A 17,699-nucleotide genomic window follows, 5' to 3' on the forward strand; every position below is an offset into this window, starting at 1 on the left:
GCGCCTTGCCCTTTCTTCCAAAGGCCATAAACTCTCCCTTTTTCCATAGCTCTCTGTTCAGCCAGGCCCATCTTTTTCCCCAACATCTCACTTTTAGGCACATGGGGACAGCCTGCTTCTGTGCCTTTACAACTTCCTTCTTGAAAAACATCCAGCCTTCTTGGACTCCTTTGCCCTTCAGGACTGCTTCCCAAGGGACCCTGTCAACCAGGCTCCTGAATAAACCAAAGTCTAACACGCAGATTTTTTGGTTTTGATTTGCTCATAATGTGATGTTCTAACCTCTGACTGCTGTTTCTGGCTAGCAGCTGCTTCATTATGCTGCTTCATTATGCTAGTTCACATCTTGATTTTATGTAAAGGGTAGTAGTACTTCACTGCTTTCTTTCAGCACCTATGCATTTTTTTAATGAAATAGACCTTCATACTCAAAGTTCTTCACCAATGTAAAGAAAAAATAAAGTAGTATTATGCATGAGTAATGACAGTCACTAATAATTTCTCCAATTAATAAACTAATGAAAATCAGCCTTAAGTTTGTCCCAAGTGGGACAAAGCATTAGGATGCTTCAAACACTATGTCCATCCAATGACATCTCAAACATCATCCAGTCACACAGAATCACAGAATCACAAGATGATATGGGTTGGAAGGGACCTCTGGAGATCATCTAGTCCAACCCCCCTGCCAGAGCAGGGTCACCTACAGCAGGTTGCACAGGAACGCGTCCAGGCAGGTTTTGAATGTCTCCAGAGAGGGAGACTCCACCACCTCCCTGGGCAGCCTCTTCCAGTGCTCTGCCATCCTCAAAATAAAGAAGCTCCTCCTCATGTTTAGGTGGAACTTCCTGTGCTCAAGTTTGTGCCTGTTACCTCTTGTCCTGTCGCTGGGCACCACTGAAAAGAGCCTGGCCCCATCCTCCTCCTGACACCCACCCTTTAAGTATTTACAAGCATTGATAAGATCCCCCCCTCAGTTGTTTTTTTTCCAGATGAAAAAGACCCAAATCCCTCAGACATTCTTCATAAGAGAGATGTTCTAGTCCCCTAATCATCTTCACAGCCCTTTGCTGTACCCTCTCCAGCGGTTCCCTGTCCTTCTTCAACCGGGGAGCCCAGAACCGGACATGCTACTCCAGATGCAGCCTCACCAGGGCAGAGTAGAGGGGGAGGATGACCTCCCTCGACCTGCTGGCCACGCTATTCTGGATGCACCCCAGGATGCCATTGGCCTTCTTGGCCACAAGGGCACATTGCTGGCTCATGGTCATCCTGTTGTCCACCAGGACTCCCACGTCTCTTTCCACTGAGCTGCTCTCCAGCAGCTCAGCCCCTAACCTCTACTGGTACGTGGGCTTATTCCTCCCCAGGTGCAGCACCCTACACTTGCCTTTATTGAATGTATAAGATTTCTCTCTGCCCAACTCTCCAGCCTGTCCAGGTCTCGCTGGATGGCGCCACAGCCTTCTGCTCTGTCAGCCACCCCTCCCACTTTTGGATCATCACCAAACTTGCTGAGGCTGCACTCTATCCCCTCATCCAGGTCATTGAGGAAGAGATTGAACAGGACTGGGCCCACTACTGACCCCTGGGGAACACCACTTCTCACTGACCTCCAACTAGACTCTGTGCCCTAATCATGACCCTCCGAGCTCTATCTTTCAACCAGTTTTCAATCCACCCCACTGTCCATTCGTCTAACCCACACTTCCTAAGGTTCCCTATGAGGATGCTGTGGGAGACCATGGCGAAAGCCTTGCTGAACTCAAGGCAGACAACATCCACCTCATCTATGCATCCACTCATGCCATCACAGAAGGCTACCAGATTTCCCCTCAGTGAATCCATGTTGACTACTTCCAATAGCTTTCTTTTCCTCCACAGTCCTTTAAGTCTTTATTTATGGAAGAGCTCAGTGGGGAGTATGTGGAAGTAAAACTACGGTGCTGGATTAATACGAGTTTCTTTCACACTTAACTATAGTTAATAAACTTTTCTGTTATAAAGCTGAGACTGACAGAGACTATGGTGCTGTCACACTGACAAGATGTGAAGATGGTTAGGCATCTTCATTTCCTCTGCAGAGCCTCTCTAATTGCACCTGTGATCAATATTGCCTTCAGTTCCTGGTGATGAGAGGATGACACTTTTGTGCTATGAATGACCACTTGAGTGTTTGTGCAGAACCTCTTTGGGAACATCAGCGTCTGATTCTTTCTGTTCTACATTCACAAGAAACAGGAAGGACAATTTATGTTGTCTCTATGAGCAACAGTAAAGAAGTTATGTTTAGGTGCTGCTGGATATTTCAGTTCTGCTAAACAAACACAGTAACACTGCAGGCATTGTTTCCTTCTTTTCAAATGGCCCCATTCAGCAATGAGGAGATTCACAGCTATCAACAGTGGCCAATTTTCTGTTTCATCATCAACAAAAGAGATCAAAGTCTCTGTGACTCAGACCTCATGGTATACACATCTTAGCCCTGTATAAACCTACTGTTGAACTCACGGGGCTTTTTAAATGCCAGATCTAGAATCCTCCTCTTTGAGCTCCTGTCTGCCCTTCCTAGTGCCCTCCCATCCCCATGTATTTTCTCTGAATTCTGATGTGCTCATCACTTGTGATATAATGAAGCAGAACTTCAGAACTCCAAGACCTCCAACTCAAGTTAAGTGCAATTAAAAAAAAAAAAAAAAGCATATAGTTTACCTTACTTTTTCATACTGTTTGTTTTAAATCTCTTAATTTTTTGAAGGAAATGCTTCTAATAACTAGTTTTTGTAGGGTGTGTTAAAACAGAGTTTTAAAATATTTTCTTCTTGTCAAGGAGTGGGAACTTCACATAAAAAATAAAACGGCAATACTGAATTTTCATACGTTTCCTTGCCTAGGTCTGCATGTATTCAGAGTCTGAAGCATTGAAACTTATGCGCTTTTACAGAAGTATAAACAGCTAGACAATTTGGGCATCTTCAATGTTAAAACATAATTTTGAGAGTAAGATTTTCACTTAAGCATGAATGGTTGTAAGAAACACTGAACTCTTCAGAGAACATCTTATCTATTCACTTATTTCTGATAGAGCATAGTTTCTTTCTGCAGAACCCTGGCCTTAACTATCTCATCTAACAAAGTGCCTTGATACCTGACCCAACCTCTCAAATCAAAACCAAGTAGCACTCAGCTCCATTCCCTAGGAAGGGCACTTCACATGGGAAGTTCACTCCAGAGGGAGTGATTCATTTCACTGACAGTGCTCCTTAAACTCTACTCCTGCTCTAACAAGTACTTTATTATCTTGTTATAAACTTATGCAGGAGTTACAAGTTTCGTCATCTCAATCAAGGTCCAGTTAACCATGCAGCTGTGTGCACTGTTGTTAGTGAGAAGGAAGATTTAATTTGGCTCTGGAGATCTAGAGATGAATAGTGACTCCTCTGAGGGCTATGTACAAACTACCACGAAGACAAGAGAGAAAAAGCCTTTTGAAGTACCTGGATAAACCATGAGCCAGAGAAAGTTTCAGGTAGACTAAAACAGGAGCAACATCGCAAAGAGCATTCAGTAAATTAAAGTCCAACACCATGAGCTGAACAGAAAAACCCACAAGCTAAGTGACGCTGTGTGCAACTATCTACCCTGCGTACTGGATACTGAATGACTGCTATGGAAATAATGCGATGGGATGGTACCTCGGGAGTGGAACAACACAGTCAGCAGTTATTATCTTCTTTTTCTCTAAACAAACGATAGCATGGCCTGCAACACATGAAGTTTTCTCCTAGCTTACTCTCTAGAAAAGACGTTGTGTAAGCGATAGGTGCAGCCAGCCGTGATGATGACGAGATGCTGAATATGGCCCTTAAAAAATCTGTTTAGGAATGCTTGGACGAAATGAAAAGCTGGATCCCTTGCCACGAATACCATGCTTGCACAAGATGCTGTCGGGGAGAGATGAACTGGTATGCTCCCATTTTAAGAACGGGTTCTCTCTGTGTCCCGGGAGTAGCAGCGGCCAAGCACGGCCGCGTCTGCACCGCAGCACCAGCTGGTCAGCGGCCAGCGGCGGAGCAGAGGGCGCGCGGCCCAGCGCGGCGCGCTCCATCGGGGCCCGAGCGCCGACGCTCCCGGCTCCAGCCGCCCCGCCCCCGCCCGTAAGGGGAGACGGCTGCGCGGTCGCCCTCGCGCGCGCAGGCCCCGCCCCTGCTCCCGTCCCCTCCGGCCTCTCGAGCCAGGCGAGAAAAGCTCCCCCCGCCCGCTCTTGCGGCGGGACTGCGGCAGCGCCCCTCAGAAGTGCCCGTGCTTTTCTTTTTTTTTTTTTTTTTTAAAAAAATACAAGAAAAGTATTCGTAGGAGGCCGTGGCAGATGCGGGAGCAGTCGTTCCTTCTCCTTCAGTGGGACAAGACGGTGTTCACCGGGCGCTTTCAACGCTTGGCGTGTGGGGAGACGGCCGTCTTTTCCGCGGCCACTAGTCAGGCAGCGGTAGCGTCACCCTCGAGGAGGCGCGGGCGAGCTGGGTCCTTCCTGAGGCGGAGGCGCGGCGTGTGACGCAGCTTGGGCCGTGGCCCCGCGCCGCTGTCGGGGCTGGGCGGCGGGGCGCGTGTGGCTGCGCCGGGCGCTGCCGGGGGCGGTGGGGCCGGCCTGGGGCGCGGCGGTCACTATGATGCCCGGAGAGACGCCGCCGCCGCCGGCCGGGACCGCAGCCGCGGCCTGCGCGAACTGCGGTGTTCTCCAGCAGGTAGCAACGGGCCGCCGTCCCTGTGGCGCTGGAGCGCCTGGGGGGGAGTTTTTGCTTAAGGACGCGACCGTAGGGCTACGCCGGGCTGCTGGCGGGTGGGAAGCGCTGGGTGCCGTAGTCACCGTTCCCGGTGCAGCGGGAACTTGGATAGCGAGTGTGTCAAACGGGCTGTGTAAAAGGAGCAGCAATGGCAAGCTTTAGCCAGGCGAAATGCGGAAAAGCGGCGCCGGTCTCTGCAGTGTGCCTAGCGGGATCTGCTTAGTGAATTTCTTTGTGTATCCTTTTGAGTTTGCTTCGATGCGGTGGAAGGAGTGTCATCATTCACCTCCTTTCTTGAGCGCTCGTAGGCGCTTTGAGCAATGTTTATTTCACCTTTAAACGAGGGGAAGGCCCTGCTTGAGAGTTCAAAGGGTGCAGGAGGTCTTGGGACACACTTGGAATGAATATGCATTGGGAATCTGGGATATCTAGGCTCAAATGAGCTAGATGGCGTTTGTTGGTAATGTTCTGCCAGAGCTTAATTCGATTTTGAGACGAAAAAGTTACGGGATTTGTGGTATATAATGCTATATAGTACTGTAAAGGCAGAGTTTGAAGAGCTTTTGTAGTAAAGCCTCATCTAAGTATGCATACTTGTGGAGCCTGCATTCTTTATATGTATTTGTATGAATATATTTTTGGTGAATTGCTAACTTGTCACTAAGAAAACTGAAAAAAAGACGACAGATTACTGGATTGTGTAGAACATGAGCAATCAGATTAGGAGTTATTTACACTGTATATTACTGTTTTTTTGGGGGTGAAACTTCTTTACCAACTTCAGATTCTTCCTTACAGAATATAAATGAATATGTAGCGGCACTAATTTCACTGAAGCAAAAAATGATTGATGGAGAGTAAGTACAATTGCACAAGTGGTTGTTGGGTTGGTTTTTTTGCTTTGGTTTGGTTTTTGTTGTTCTTAAAGCAATGCATCAGATGCATCTTGTAGAATGTAGGTATTTGTTAATGCACAAAACTAAATCCTCCTCAGAATGAAAGTAACTCTTCACGAACAGGTCCTAAATCTAGACTGTAAGACTTTAATTTATGCCCTAAAACATCTATGTGTAATGGTAGTAGAACAAGTAGGATGGTATAACAGGGCTATTTTGTGTAGCTGTAATAGCTTATATATTATTACAAATACTAGCAGAAGCAGCTCTTTGAAGAGACTTATTCTATTTTATCTGCTGTGAAGAATATAGTACGAGAATAAAAGTCAAGCACAGGTGCATACGAGCCTTTTCAACAGAATTTAGTCCGAGCATTAAGGTGTGAAATGCTGTTTGGATTAAATATCAGAACATGAAAAGTGAGGCTGAACATTGGTCAGAATGTTCTAAAATGCTTCCCATAGTTTGCTTTCTCTTCTGTGATTGCTTCCCCCTTTCAATATCCATCAACGTATGATTGTATGGAATAATGTATCGAGATATGTTATGTATACCTCCATACTATGGCCTGATATCCTTGCTAAGTCTCCCAGTTGCTAACGGTTTATTTCTCATGTACCCTTTCCCAGATACATGTCAATCTGGCTTTAGGGAATCTAAATTCCAGTCCTGCATTCTGGTTTCCAAAAAGTGTTTAAGAGAGCCCTTGCTGTCTTAACTGGGACCCTTTTCTTCAAAGCTCCTTTACTCTGCGTCCATAGATACCTTATCCTACCTCCAAACTCTCTGTCCCTCTGCCAGTGCATACATTTCTTGTGGGAATTACCTCTCCTTCAGCTACTTGCACCTCACCCCCTTTCTTTTTTGCCTTACTTGTTTGCTCCTAACTGTTGCAAGAGAAAGTAGTGCAGCCCTCTCTGTATTGGAGTAACTGCCATGGTATTTCTCTTTCATGTCCTTTCTTCTCTTCATTCTTAATAACCATAACGTTTGAGGAAAGGAGAGAATAGCTTTCCTTGGTGGTGTCCTATGGCCCACTGCAGACCTTGTATCAGAGTAAGTGTTACCCTTTATGGCTGCTAGGAGAACAGTGTAAAGATTAAAGCCTTTTAGGATCTTTGAACTGTTTTTCTCACATTTCTGTGTTCTTTCCTAGGAAAACATCCTTTTAAATTTGGGAACTAGGATATGATTTTGTGATTAAATGTATATTGTGTTCTTTACCTAAGTAATGTTTTTTTTGTGTGTGGTTTTTTTTTTTAAGCTGCAAATAGTTAATCGTTACAAATTCATGTAACAGCTAGTTGTTTATTTTCCTCTGTTTTAAAGCAGTCTAATTTGAGGTTTGAATGGCTTAATGAAACAAAAGGGTTATATTGACTACTATTAGAAAACACAAACCAATCTTACACTTTCTGCATTTATCTATAAAGCAAAAGGAAAGGGGTATCCTAAGACATGATTGTTAAAATCGGGTGAGAAAATGAGTAAGTCTGTCTTTGTTTTTTTTTCTTTGCAGTCGTTTGCTGACAGAGTATCAACAGAAATGCACTGATATCCTTTATTTTTCTATTAGTGTTGTTACAGAATTAGCGTATCAACATTTGTTATAAGAGGGCTTGAGGTTTTTTACTTTAAGTTAAGAGCTAAAGCCTAGTAACGAACAGACTGGGTAGGCTTTGTAAAGCAAAAAGGGTTTGGAATTAAAACTACTCACTTAAAATCAGGCTGTGTCTAATATATGGCTTAATATGGACTATTTGAAATCTGCGTTGCTGAGAATGAGTCAAGTTTTTTCATGCGACAGAAGAAGCTCTGTTTATTCACAACAAACGTGTTGAAATGTTTCAATTAAATACTTAGTTCTGCAAGTCCTGGGGTTTTTTTGGGTGGAAGTCTTTATTGGATGTTTCTTTGCAAGTGGTAATTGGATTGAAAATATACTTGAGGGCGTTTGATAAACCGTTTTTAATTTCTACCTTAACAAGAGATTACAGCTTCAGTTTGCTGAGCGGTAAGTTTGATTTAAACTCTTTACTAAAGATGCTACGTTCTTGGTGTCTTGGACAGTTTTAGGAGTCTGATGTTGTAACAGCAACAGCCCTGAGCCTTTAATGTGGTCCTTTCTTTTGCCATGCTTTCTAAGCTATAATTAGCAAAGATACCCTTGATGAAGAGAGAAATCTGTCCTTCTACAATACCCGTGTGAAATTCTTTCCTGGTCTTGTGTTATATAAAAGTCTAAAGTGACCAAGTGGAGATGCAGAGCTCATCTTTTGGTGTTGGCTGAATGTAATCATATTTAGGGTGACCCTGTTTGTACGAAGCATTTTGTCTTAGAGTTGTGGATGTGTGCCCTTGCTTACTCTACTTGATTATAGAGGAACAGGCAGCATGTAATCTTCACACACTCCATCCTGCCTGCTGAAAAATCCTGCAATTGGACTGTTCTCTTATTTCACAGCACTACCTATGTAGAGACACTTATTCCTGGCACTTCAGTGTAGGCAGCTGGGCAGTACTCTTGTGTGGCACATGCCTTCTGCTTGCATCTAGCTTTAGGCTCACTTTAAAGTTTTTAAATCAGATCTTGGATTTTCTTTGAATGTAAAATGTTGGAAGGAAAAATGAGAACACTTAGACTCTTAAAAGTCTTTTGGTATCTCACAGCAGTTTTCTATGGGGGAGAGCAAAATATTCTGACACTTGCCTGAAGAATCAAAGTATTGAGTTTGAAAGCACCCATATTTTTTGGAAACTTTTTTTTTTAAATTACACTTTCTGTTTCAGAGAGATCTTGGCTCTTCGTTGTCAAGTGGAGCAGATGCTACAGAAAATCCTGCCTCTGGAAAAGTGTCAGGAGGAGTTGGGTTCCTTGAAAGCAGAGTTGGAAGAGAAAAAGGTGTGCTTGTAAGGTTTAAATAACTTGCACTTTTTCTGTTGAAGGAAATGCATATATTTAGTGCACATCTTAATGAAGCAGGCTTTAATAAGCCCAGTTGTTATTTCTGGCACATTGGGTCAGGCAGCTCTGGTTTTAGGTGAAATGCATTAAATGGCAGCAAGTTTCAGATGGGCAAAAAGTTCAGGCTCTTTTAGTTACTATGGTTTTTGTTCACATTCTTTGGATTTTATTTGCTTATTTCAGAAGGAAGGAGATAAATTCAAATTCCGTTGGTTTTCTGTTCTGATCTTATTAGATTACTGTACTCTATCTGTACTACTAAAAAGGTGCGAAGAGGCTCTGTGCAGAATGGGATTTGCTCCTGTTACTGTGAATGCTTTTACGTTATTAGCTATTTGAGTTTATTCTTAATTTCTCTCCCATCCCTTAGCTGAGATTCAGCCTACAGAAGAAAAGCTTTCGACTATTCAAATTACCTAAATATATGTATTTTCTAGACATTAACTATTATTTCTGCAAAAAATACCCCACCCTCTTCCTTGTAGTTTTTTCATACTGGTACAAGGTAGGATATTAACATTTGTCTTGTCACTGTACCTAGTTTTTCTCTATGTTAGGACTGTTTTTTTCAAATCCTCTTCCCTCAGCAGGCATTAGTAGCTGGTGTCCTGATGACTTTTTCAGAAAAAGCAGGATTATATGTATGGTGTATAACAGTTGTGCTCTTGACTTCAACTTCAGGATCTATTCAGATAAGTGAATCTTGGAGGCACATACTCAAAAGATACATAGATAAAGATTTATTTGTTTGTTTGATTGTTTGATTATTGTAAGTTTTGCCTTTAAAGAAGAAGAATAACCTGACTTTTCAACTTGCTTGTTTTCTTATTGAATATACTTTTTTGGCTCTGCACTCTTTTCATTAGAATAGGTAAATTGTCTGCTGTCTATTTTATTTTGGTCTCAGTAAGGACATATTTTAACTGTGCTTTCTTTCTCCACAGAGTTCTCTCAAGATTTATCGGGAGAGTCAGCTGGAATATGTTAAAATTAAAGAAGAAATATTAAACAGTGATGCTGTGTGAGTGACGCTTCTTTTTTTCCACAACCTTTCTTCCCCCCTCTTCTAGAATTTGGTCTTGTACGTTACCTAGTTATGCTTTCCATTTTGCTAAAATTTTTATGCTTATGGGTTCTTAGAACAGGGAGTTGATGGAAGAATAGTCTTAAATTTTGTAGTAAACACTCTGGAAGGTAGTATTAGTTTAATTATTATCCTGTCCTGAAGTGGCTTTTGGTGGTTGTTAGCAAAGGTTTTTAAGTAGAGCATAAGATTGGAGAAGAAGCTGTAGTTGCTCCAGTTTTAAGTGGTTCTTAGTCTTAGCTTTTTGTTATTGCTATCTGTTTCCATTGTGCTGATAAGTCTCTGAGGCCAAGACATAAATGATATTGCCAAAGTGATCTGCATTTAAAATCAGTCCTTAAAATAATTGTTTTTAAAGAAACAGCTCAGCAGACTCTGAACTGTCCACCATGTTTGAAAATGGGCAGGAGGGATTTGGCACCAAAAATAAAAATGCAGAAGCCATTTTTGCTGCCATAGTACAGGATATTGTGAAGCTGTGCCTTGATAATTCCCAAAGCTTGTTCTTCCACTGTTCAGTTACTCAAAGGCTTCCTTGCCTGGAGCGTATCTGTGTGTTACCATGTCTTAGAGCTCTTGATGGACTGTCTAATGAATTTGTCTCATTGCTTTTTAACCCTGTTATACTCCTAGTCTCTAAATCACCTGTATCAGCAATGTGACTTCTCACTATTGTATGGAAGGGTACTTACGCTCTCAAAAGAGAGCCAGCTAATATGCAGCTGGGTGTTGTGAGTTAGTAGTCGTGGTTATTTTTCTCCATGTGCATCACTTTGCATTTACCAATACCAGTGACTGCTCTCTAGTCCCTTGGGATTCTAAGACCCTTCTGCTGTTATTTTCATAGTCAGCTTTTATTTCTGATTTGTTCCAGCACCCATCCCAATGGGGTTCCCACTGGTGACTCCTTCCTTTCTTCCTTGTAAACTGGCTATTGTTTTTAAACTTTCTTGTTCCTAAGCTATTTTCTTAATACTGACAGATCAAGGGAGGTGATCATTCCCCTCTACTCAGCACTCGTAATGCCACACCTGGAGTACTGTGTCAAGTTCTGGGCTCCTCTATACAAGAGAGATATGGGCATACTGGAGAGAGTCCAACTAAGGGCCATGTAGATGATCAAGGGACTGAAGCATCTCTCAGATGAGATGCTCTTTACATGGCTGGTGAAATGTACGGTACTCACAAGCACAGCAGGAAGTCACTATCATCCAAAATACTGTACAAGCAGATTAGCATTGTTGCCACTAACTATTGTCATTTCTTCTGCCAGACTGCACCTATTTTGCGTATAGATACTCTGTCCTGTGAGTTTAAAGGAATCTTTAGCACATCGTCCTATCTAAGAGCAGCAGAGAGCAGCTACCCCATTGCTGACTGCGTCTTAGAAGGGAACTGATCCCCCCCCTAATGTGCTGCCAATAGATATATCACCCATCTCCTGTCTGTCACTCATATCTTCAAGAAGGAGGAGCTAAGGAACTACAAGTTGGTGAGCCTCACCTTGATCCCTGGGAAGGTGATGGAGCAGCTCATCCTGGAACCCATTGCCAGGCACACGAAGGACAAGAAACTCTGCAGGAGCAGTCAGCATGGCTTCAACAAGGGGAAGTCATGCTTGACCAACTTGGTAGACTTCTATGATAAACTGACATGCCTGGTAGATGAGGGGAGAGCAGTGGCTAGTGTCTCCCAGGCCTTCAGTAAGGTCTCTGACACTGTCTCCCATTAGCCTCATAGCCAGCCAGGCTGTTGCTGTAGGGGCTGGCTGAGCAGACAGTGAGGTGGATTCAAAATTGGCTGAATGGCTGGGCCCTAAGGGTGATGATGAGCGGCACAAAGTCTAGTTGGAGGCCTGTAACCAGCATCTTCATGTTAGTATCCTGGTGGGAGAGGAGGGAGACCGCATACTCAGTCCAGTCCTGTTTAAGGTCTTTGTTAGTGATCTTCATGATGGGGCAGAGTGTACCCTCAGCAAGTTTGCTCATGATACAAAGTGGGAGGATTGGCTGATATAGGCCAGAGGGGCGTGCTGCCATCCAGCATGAGCTTGACAGGGTGGAGAAGTGGCCTGACAGAAATCTCATGAAGTTCAGCAAGGAGAGGTGCAAAGTCCTGAACCTGGTGAGGAACAACCACACACACCAGTATATGCTGGATGCCACCCAGCTGGAAGACAACTCAGCAGAAAAGGACCTGGGGGTCCTGGTGGAAACCAAGTTGAACATGAGCCAGTGATGTACCCATGTGGCAGAGAAGGCTAACGGTATCCTGGTCTGCATTAGGCATTGCTGCAAGCCGAGGGAGGTGCTCCTTCCCTTCTACTCAGCACTGGTGAGGCCACACCTGGAGTACTGTGTCCAATTCTGAGTTCCCCAGTACAAGACAAGCATGGACATACTGGAGAGAGTCCAGTGAAGGGCCACAAAGTTGCTTAAAGGACTGGAGCATCTCTCCATTGAGGAAAGGCTGAGAGAGTTGGGACTGTTCAGCCTGGAGAAGAGAATGCTCAGGGGCGATCCTATCAATGTGTATAATTACATGAAGGGAGGGTGTAAAGAAGATGGAGCCAAGCTCTTTTCCATGGTGCCCAGTAGCAGGACCAGAGGCAAGGGGCACAAACTGAAACCCAGGAAGTTCTCTCTGAACATCAGGAAACACTTTTTTTACTGTGAGGATGACTGAGCACTGGCACTGGTTGCCCAGGGAGGTTATGCCCTCCCCATCCTTGAAGATATTCAGAAACCATCTGGACATGGTCCTGGGCAGCGAGCTCTAGATGGCCGTGCTTGAGCAGTGTGGATTGTACATGATGACTTCCAGAGGTCCCTTCCAACCTCACCTGTGATGCTATAGCTACTTTATATACCTTTGACGTTGAGGGCATTTTAAGCAGTAGGTCACATGAGTTCAGTAATTTTGAGAGCTGAGTTTCTTCAGAAGCAGAATTCTAGTGAATTGTTCATAAAATGAATGTTAATCTACAGTTACTGTGAAATAATTTAGGTCAAAAATTACCTCTCAAATCCTTTGTCCCGATCTGCCATTCAGAGCCAGTGTCAAAGTTAGGTTGCTCAGGACCTTGTCTAGTTGAGTTTTGAATATTTGCAAGGATGGCAATTCCCCAATTCTGAGCTTATAACAAGTCTGATAACTTGAGACAAATATACATGTCCACTGTGAGGAAGGTTTTGGGTAGGAAGTCCCTCCTACAGACAAGTTTGAAAGAATTACTCAAAATGTTAGACTGTTCCAGAAGTAAGGTTGCTGAATTAAATTAAAAGATCACATTCTTTCTAAGGAGGAAATATATATGACAGACACAGTTGTTCTTTGTATTTATATTTTTCAGCTTTTGAGTATTACATGTCAAAGGTGGTCAGTCATTCTGTTTCTAAGTGGGGTTTTGAATGTATTCCAGTTAATGTCTGAAATGATGATTAAAGCTTATACATCCAGAAAGGCTTAGACTGTCCATTATACAAGTTTTAATATGGGGAATGGATGAACTGTGGTATTCTTCATGAAAGTGATCAGTGATCGAGCATTGGTAGCTTGTGTTTGTCAGGACAAAGTCCTCTTCTTACCACAAGTAGCTGAAAGTGTATTTATGTATCTGGATTAGTGGGCTGACTCCCTTAAAAGCAAACTCTGTACCAGATACAGCTATTTGTGTGAGAACGTCAGCAACGTGCCACTGATTTAAGTTTTTAACTTCATGGACACGTTGGTCTCACAGGTCCCGGATCTAGGAAGTGTGTTTTCTCTGAAATGGCTAGATTTTGGGTTTTTTTTCCTGGCTTTTCATGCAACATAATTCTATACAAAAATAATGTATTATTGCCTTCTTTTTAACAGGAGAAAGAAACTGGAAACAAAAGTGAAGAAACTTGAAGGTAACTTTCTACATTGTGTTACTGTGCTGTTGTCCTACTCCATCTCTTGATTCCTTTTTGTCGTGGTGTGGTTTGGCCTGGCCTGGCCACTGAATACTGAAATTGGATACTTCTTAGTCAAAGAAGTAATTGCAGCTTTATAACTCTGAGGCCCCAAGGCGCAAGGCAGGGCAGTACTGCGTGTGGTGCTTAGTCTCTGAATTACATCAGCCCTCCCGCAAAATGTTTTCTGTTGAGTATCTTAGGCACATGGTGTAAATGAAGTTGGAAGGGAACTTCTGGTCGTGAAACGCTCAAAGGATGGAGTCTGCCCAGCCTGTCCAGGCAACTCACAGCATGGCTGTCTTCATGGTGAAAAAGCTTTTCCTTATAGCCAGTTGGAAACCCTCTTGTTTCAACTTACGCCTGATGTCTCTCCTCCTCCCACCATGCACCACTGAATAGTCTCGTTCCATTTTCTCGATACCTCCTTGTAGGTACAGGAAAGCTGCTCTTGGGTCCCTTTAAGGGTTTTTTTGTGGTGATTTTTTTTTTCCCTCTCAAGTTAATTAAGTCTAGTTCAGTGGGCCTGTCTTCATAGGGCATGTGCCCCAGCATTCTGGTTATCTTGGCAGGATTCTTCTAGTCATGTTTATAATCCTATTTAAATGTGTAGTGATCCTGGCATATGTTTTCTGATTTTTAAATATTCTGGCAGTTGGGTTTTGTTTGCTTGGTTTGTTTTTAAGTAGAGATAAAGCACATGCCTTGTGGCACTGAGTTTTTCTTGTTTTGCTAGTAGAGGGTGGATATGCATAAAGCATTCTGATACTTAACTTGCTGTACTGTTAGTTGGCAAGGCAAATATTTTTCATTCATCACACACTTACAGCTGTGTTTAATTTTTTTTTTTACACAGTTTAAATTACAGTGAACTGAGTGACTTGTATCTTAGTGTTAGAAACCCCCGAATGCCAGCCTCCTGAAGTTCAACCAGGCGAAGTGCAAGGTACTCCACATGTGTCGCGGTAATCCCAAGCACAAATGCAGGCTGGGCAGAGATTGAATTGAGAGCAGCCCTGAGGAGAAGGACTTGGGGGTGTTATTTGATAAGAAGCTCAACATGAGCTGGCAATGGGCACTCACAGCCCAGAAGGCCAACCGCATCCTGGGCTGCATCAAAAGAAGCATGGCCAGCAGGTCAAGGGAGGTGATTCTACCCCTCTACTCTGCTCTCCTGAGACTCCACCTGGAGTACTGTGTCCAGCTCTGGAGTCCTCAGCATAAGAAGGATGTGGACCTCTTGGAGCAGGCCATGAAGATGATCAGAGGGCTGGAGCACCTCTCCTATGAGGACAGGCTGAGAGAGTTGGGGTTGTTCAGCCTGGAGAAGAGAATGCTCTGGAGAGACGTGGCAGCCTGCCAGTACCTGAAGGGGACCTATAAAAAAGCTGGGGAGGCACTTTCTTACAGCGGCATGTGTCCTATCCTTGTGATAGGACAAGGGGCAATGGTTATAAACTAGAACAGGGTAGGTTTAGGTTAGACATTAGGAAGAAGCTCTTTACAACGAGGTTGGTGAGACACTGGAACAGGTTGCCCAGAGAGGTGATGGAGGCCCCATCCCTGGAAGTGTTCAGGACCAAGCTGGATGGGCCTTTGAGCAGCCTGGTCTAGTGGGAGGTTTCCTTCCCCATGGCAGAGGGGTTGGAACTAGATGATCTTTAAGGTCTCTTCTAACCTAAACCAATCTATGATTCTATAAATCCTACTGTGAAATACAGGTACAGGGTGTTTATTTTGATGAGCATTTTGGAGTTCCATTATGTGGCAGCAAGTTTTTTTTGCCAACATTTTTTGCCTCTTACCCCCGAAAACTCAAATTCTGTCAGAACTAGAATGAAATACTGTGAGATAGTTTGGATTAAGTTCAATTTGCGTGACTAGTTTACCTGTTTTGTTCTTTTCTCTGTTCATTAAGTATCCCACAGCCCGTGTTTTAGCCTGGTTTCTTTTGTCAGTCTGAAATTTTCCCATTACTGTTTTTTGTCAACCTACCACCTGAGCTGCCTTTTTAATGCTCTTTCTTTTGATATGCTCTTTTCTGTGACCTGATCTGATCAGCAGGCAACTTCCATCTGTCTTTTTTCTGCTATCCAAGTATTCCAAGTATAAGCCACCAAGCTCATCTCTCAGGAGTTCTCTCAAGTAACTCTTTTGCTTGAGAATTTCCCTAGGAACCTCACATTCAGTCATCACTTATCTGCCCTGTACGTTTTATTCCCACTCTTCTCTGTTTATTAGTTGTGAGTGCTATCTACATCTTTCTAATGCAGTTGGCTATGGTGTTTTTGTCTTTAAAAAAGAACCCCCTTTTAAATAAGAGAATAAAACACATGAAAAAAACATTGCACCTCACTCTTAATTTTATTCCCTTATTTCACTTGTTGTATATTGTTCAGTACAGTATATAATGATACAGTACAGTATCATTACAGTATGACCCAGTCTTCACTCTTGCATATAAGTGAGAAAAGTAATAAATGTATTCAGAACAGTAATTATGCAGTGGAAGACAACATACTTGTATGCATAAGTTGTTGTCTTCATGAGCCAAAATATCACTTCAATAAATTTGTATTTCATGCTATCTACTTCTTTTTTCTGGTAATTTGATTTGCAGGCTGGTGACCAATACTACTTAAATTAATTGTCTCTTATATTGTAGTTTCTAACTTGTGTTTTCGTCCTCTTTCTTGAAGAGGCTGCATCAAAGCATACACAGGACTTCAGACGACTGAAAACTGAAAAGAAAAGGCTTGAAAAGGAGCTAAAGAGGGCACAAGTAAGACTTTCCTGGTCTTTTGGATGAAGCTTCTTTTAGTATTTCGGGGGTGTGGGGAAGGAAGCTACTAATAATAGAGATACTGAAATAGTAAAATTACATTTGTTGGGGATATTGAGTAACTAAACATAGCAGTTCGCCTTGAGAGAGAAATTTTCCAACTGAAGCATGACCTTTGAAATGTTGATTTAGATTTCATGCTAATTAAGAGTAGATGCTCTACAACCTATGTATGGCATGAAAAATTAGTGTTATTTAATTTTTACAGGGAAAACTTGACGGTGTATGTAAAGAGAAGTGCAGAAAAGGTAAGTGTTCACCTTTGATTGTGGTCAGATTTATTTGTGGTATTGTTCTGTTTGAACATTTCCTTTCCCTCCTCTCCTCTCTTGAATAGTTAAGCATGCGGAGACCCAGAGTTCAAGTGAAGATCTCACAACCAACATAGACAAAGGTAAGATCTTTTGCAAGACCATTCTCTGTACAGAACCAACCATTATGAATTTATTGCATCTCTTCTGGAGCTGCATTTTTGGAAACAGGATACTGACAGAAATGCTGTAGGAGCAAAGGTTGATACAAATGTGTTACACTGATGGAGGACTAATGTAATAGATGACTATTTTCAGTTTTGCAGTAGGGAAAATATTTGATGCATTGAAATGACTACTCTACCCCATGTGTGTATGGCCAATTGGTGTGCAATTATAAAACAGAATGCAAACACTGAGAAAAATACAAACAATCCCATTGTCTTTGAAGCTCATTGAAATTGTAAAGGAAGCATGCAAAACAAAAGACACGAGATAGGAGTGTGATCTGCTACAATTTCTATGTGAGGCTTTATAAACCAAGTGGAAATCCAGAATGTATAGTTGTTTCTTATCCTATTGACTTTTTCCCCCTAATGATCTAAAATATCTGCTAAAAATTATCTGAATCTAACTGTATAATGGAACAAACTCATTCTAAACTTCCTCTTAAGTACTGATGCCAAACTTTAAACAAATGTCTTTTTTGCGTTTTTGCAGTCTTCTAAAATACTGGTATTGCTTTTGAATTGTTTAGAAATTATGAAGGCAATTTTCAGGCGAAAGAATAACTTCCCTGTTCTATTTCTTGCTTTGCAATATTTGTATATAAAATTTGTTGCTAAAATTAAATTTTTCTGGAAAAGGTAGACCTTGTCATTTCTTGAATGCCTTGGCATATTTTTGCTGCCTTTTGAATTGTACTAAATTGGCACCCAGTTT

At 42.6% G+C, this 17,699-nt stretch overlaps 1 protein-coding gene across 5 annotated transcripts in view; it reads left to right on the forward strand.

The window, feature by feature from the left end:
* The first annotated feature begins 4,256 nt into the window (after positions 1 to 4,256).
* The window catches only part of ICE1 (interactor of little elongation complex ELL subunit 1), a 36,391-nt gene continuing 22,948 nt past the window's right edge, over positions 4,257 to 17,699 (forward strand). Inside the window, exons 1-10 of one of the 5 annotated variants that reach the window (XM_063325674.1) lie at positions 4,257 to 4,742; positions 5,580 to 5,638; positions 7,197 to 7,231; positions 7,673 to 7,691; positions 8,468 to 8,579; positions 9,587 to 9,663; positions 13,585 to 13,622; positions 16,364 to 16,446; positions 16,715 to 16,754; positions 16,844 to 16,900. In XM_063325674.1, coding sequence (XP_063181744.1) covers positions 4,665 to 4,742; positions 5,580 to 5,638; positions 7,197 to 7,231; positions 7,673 to 7,691; positions 8,468 to 8,579; positions 9,587 to 9,663; positions 13,585 to 13,622; positions 16,364 to 16,446; positions 16,715 to 16,754; positions 16,844 to 16,900 — 598 coding nt within the window. In that variant the 5' untranslated portion in view covers positions 4,257 to 4,664. The other 4 variants (XM_063325673.1, XM_063325671.1, XM_063325670.1 and 1 more) reach the window with 4 other exon arrangements.

This window comes from Chroicocephalus ridibundus, chromosome 2, assembly GCF_963924245.1.
Source record: "Chroicocephalus ridibundus chromosome 2, bChrRid1.1, whole genome shotgun sequence".
Taxonomy (NCBI): domain Eukaryota; kingdom Metazoa; phylum Chordata; class Aves; order Charadriiformes; family Laridae; genus Chroicocephalus; species Chroicocephalus ridibundus.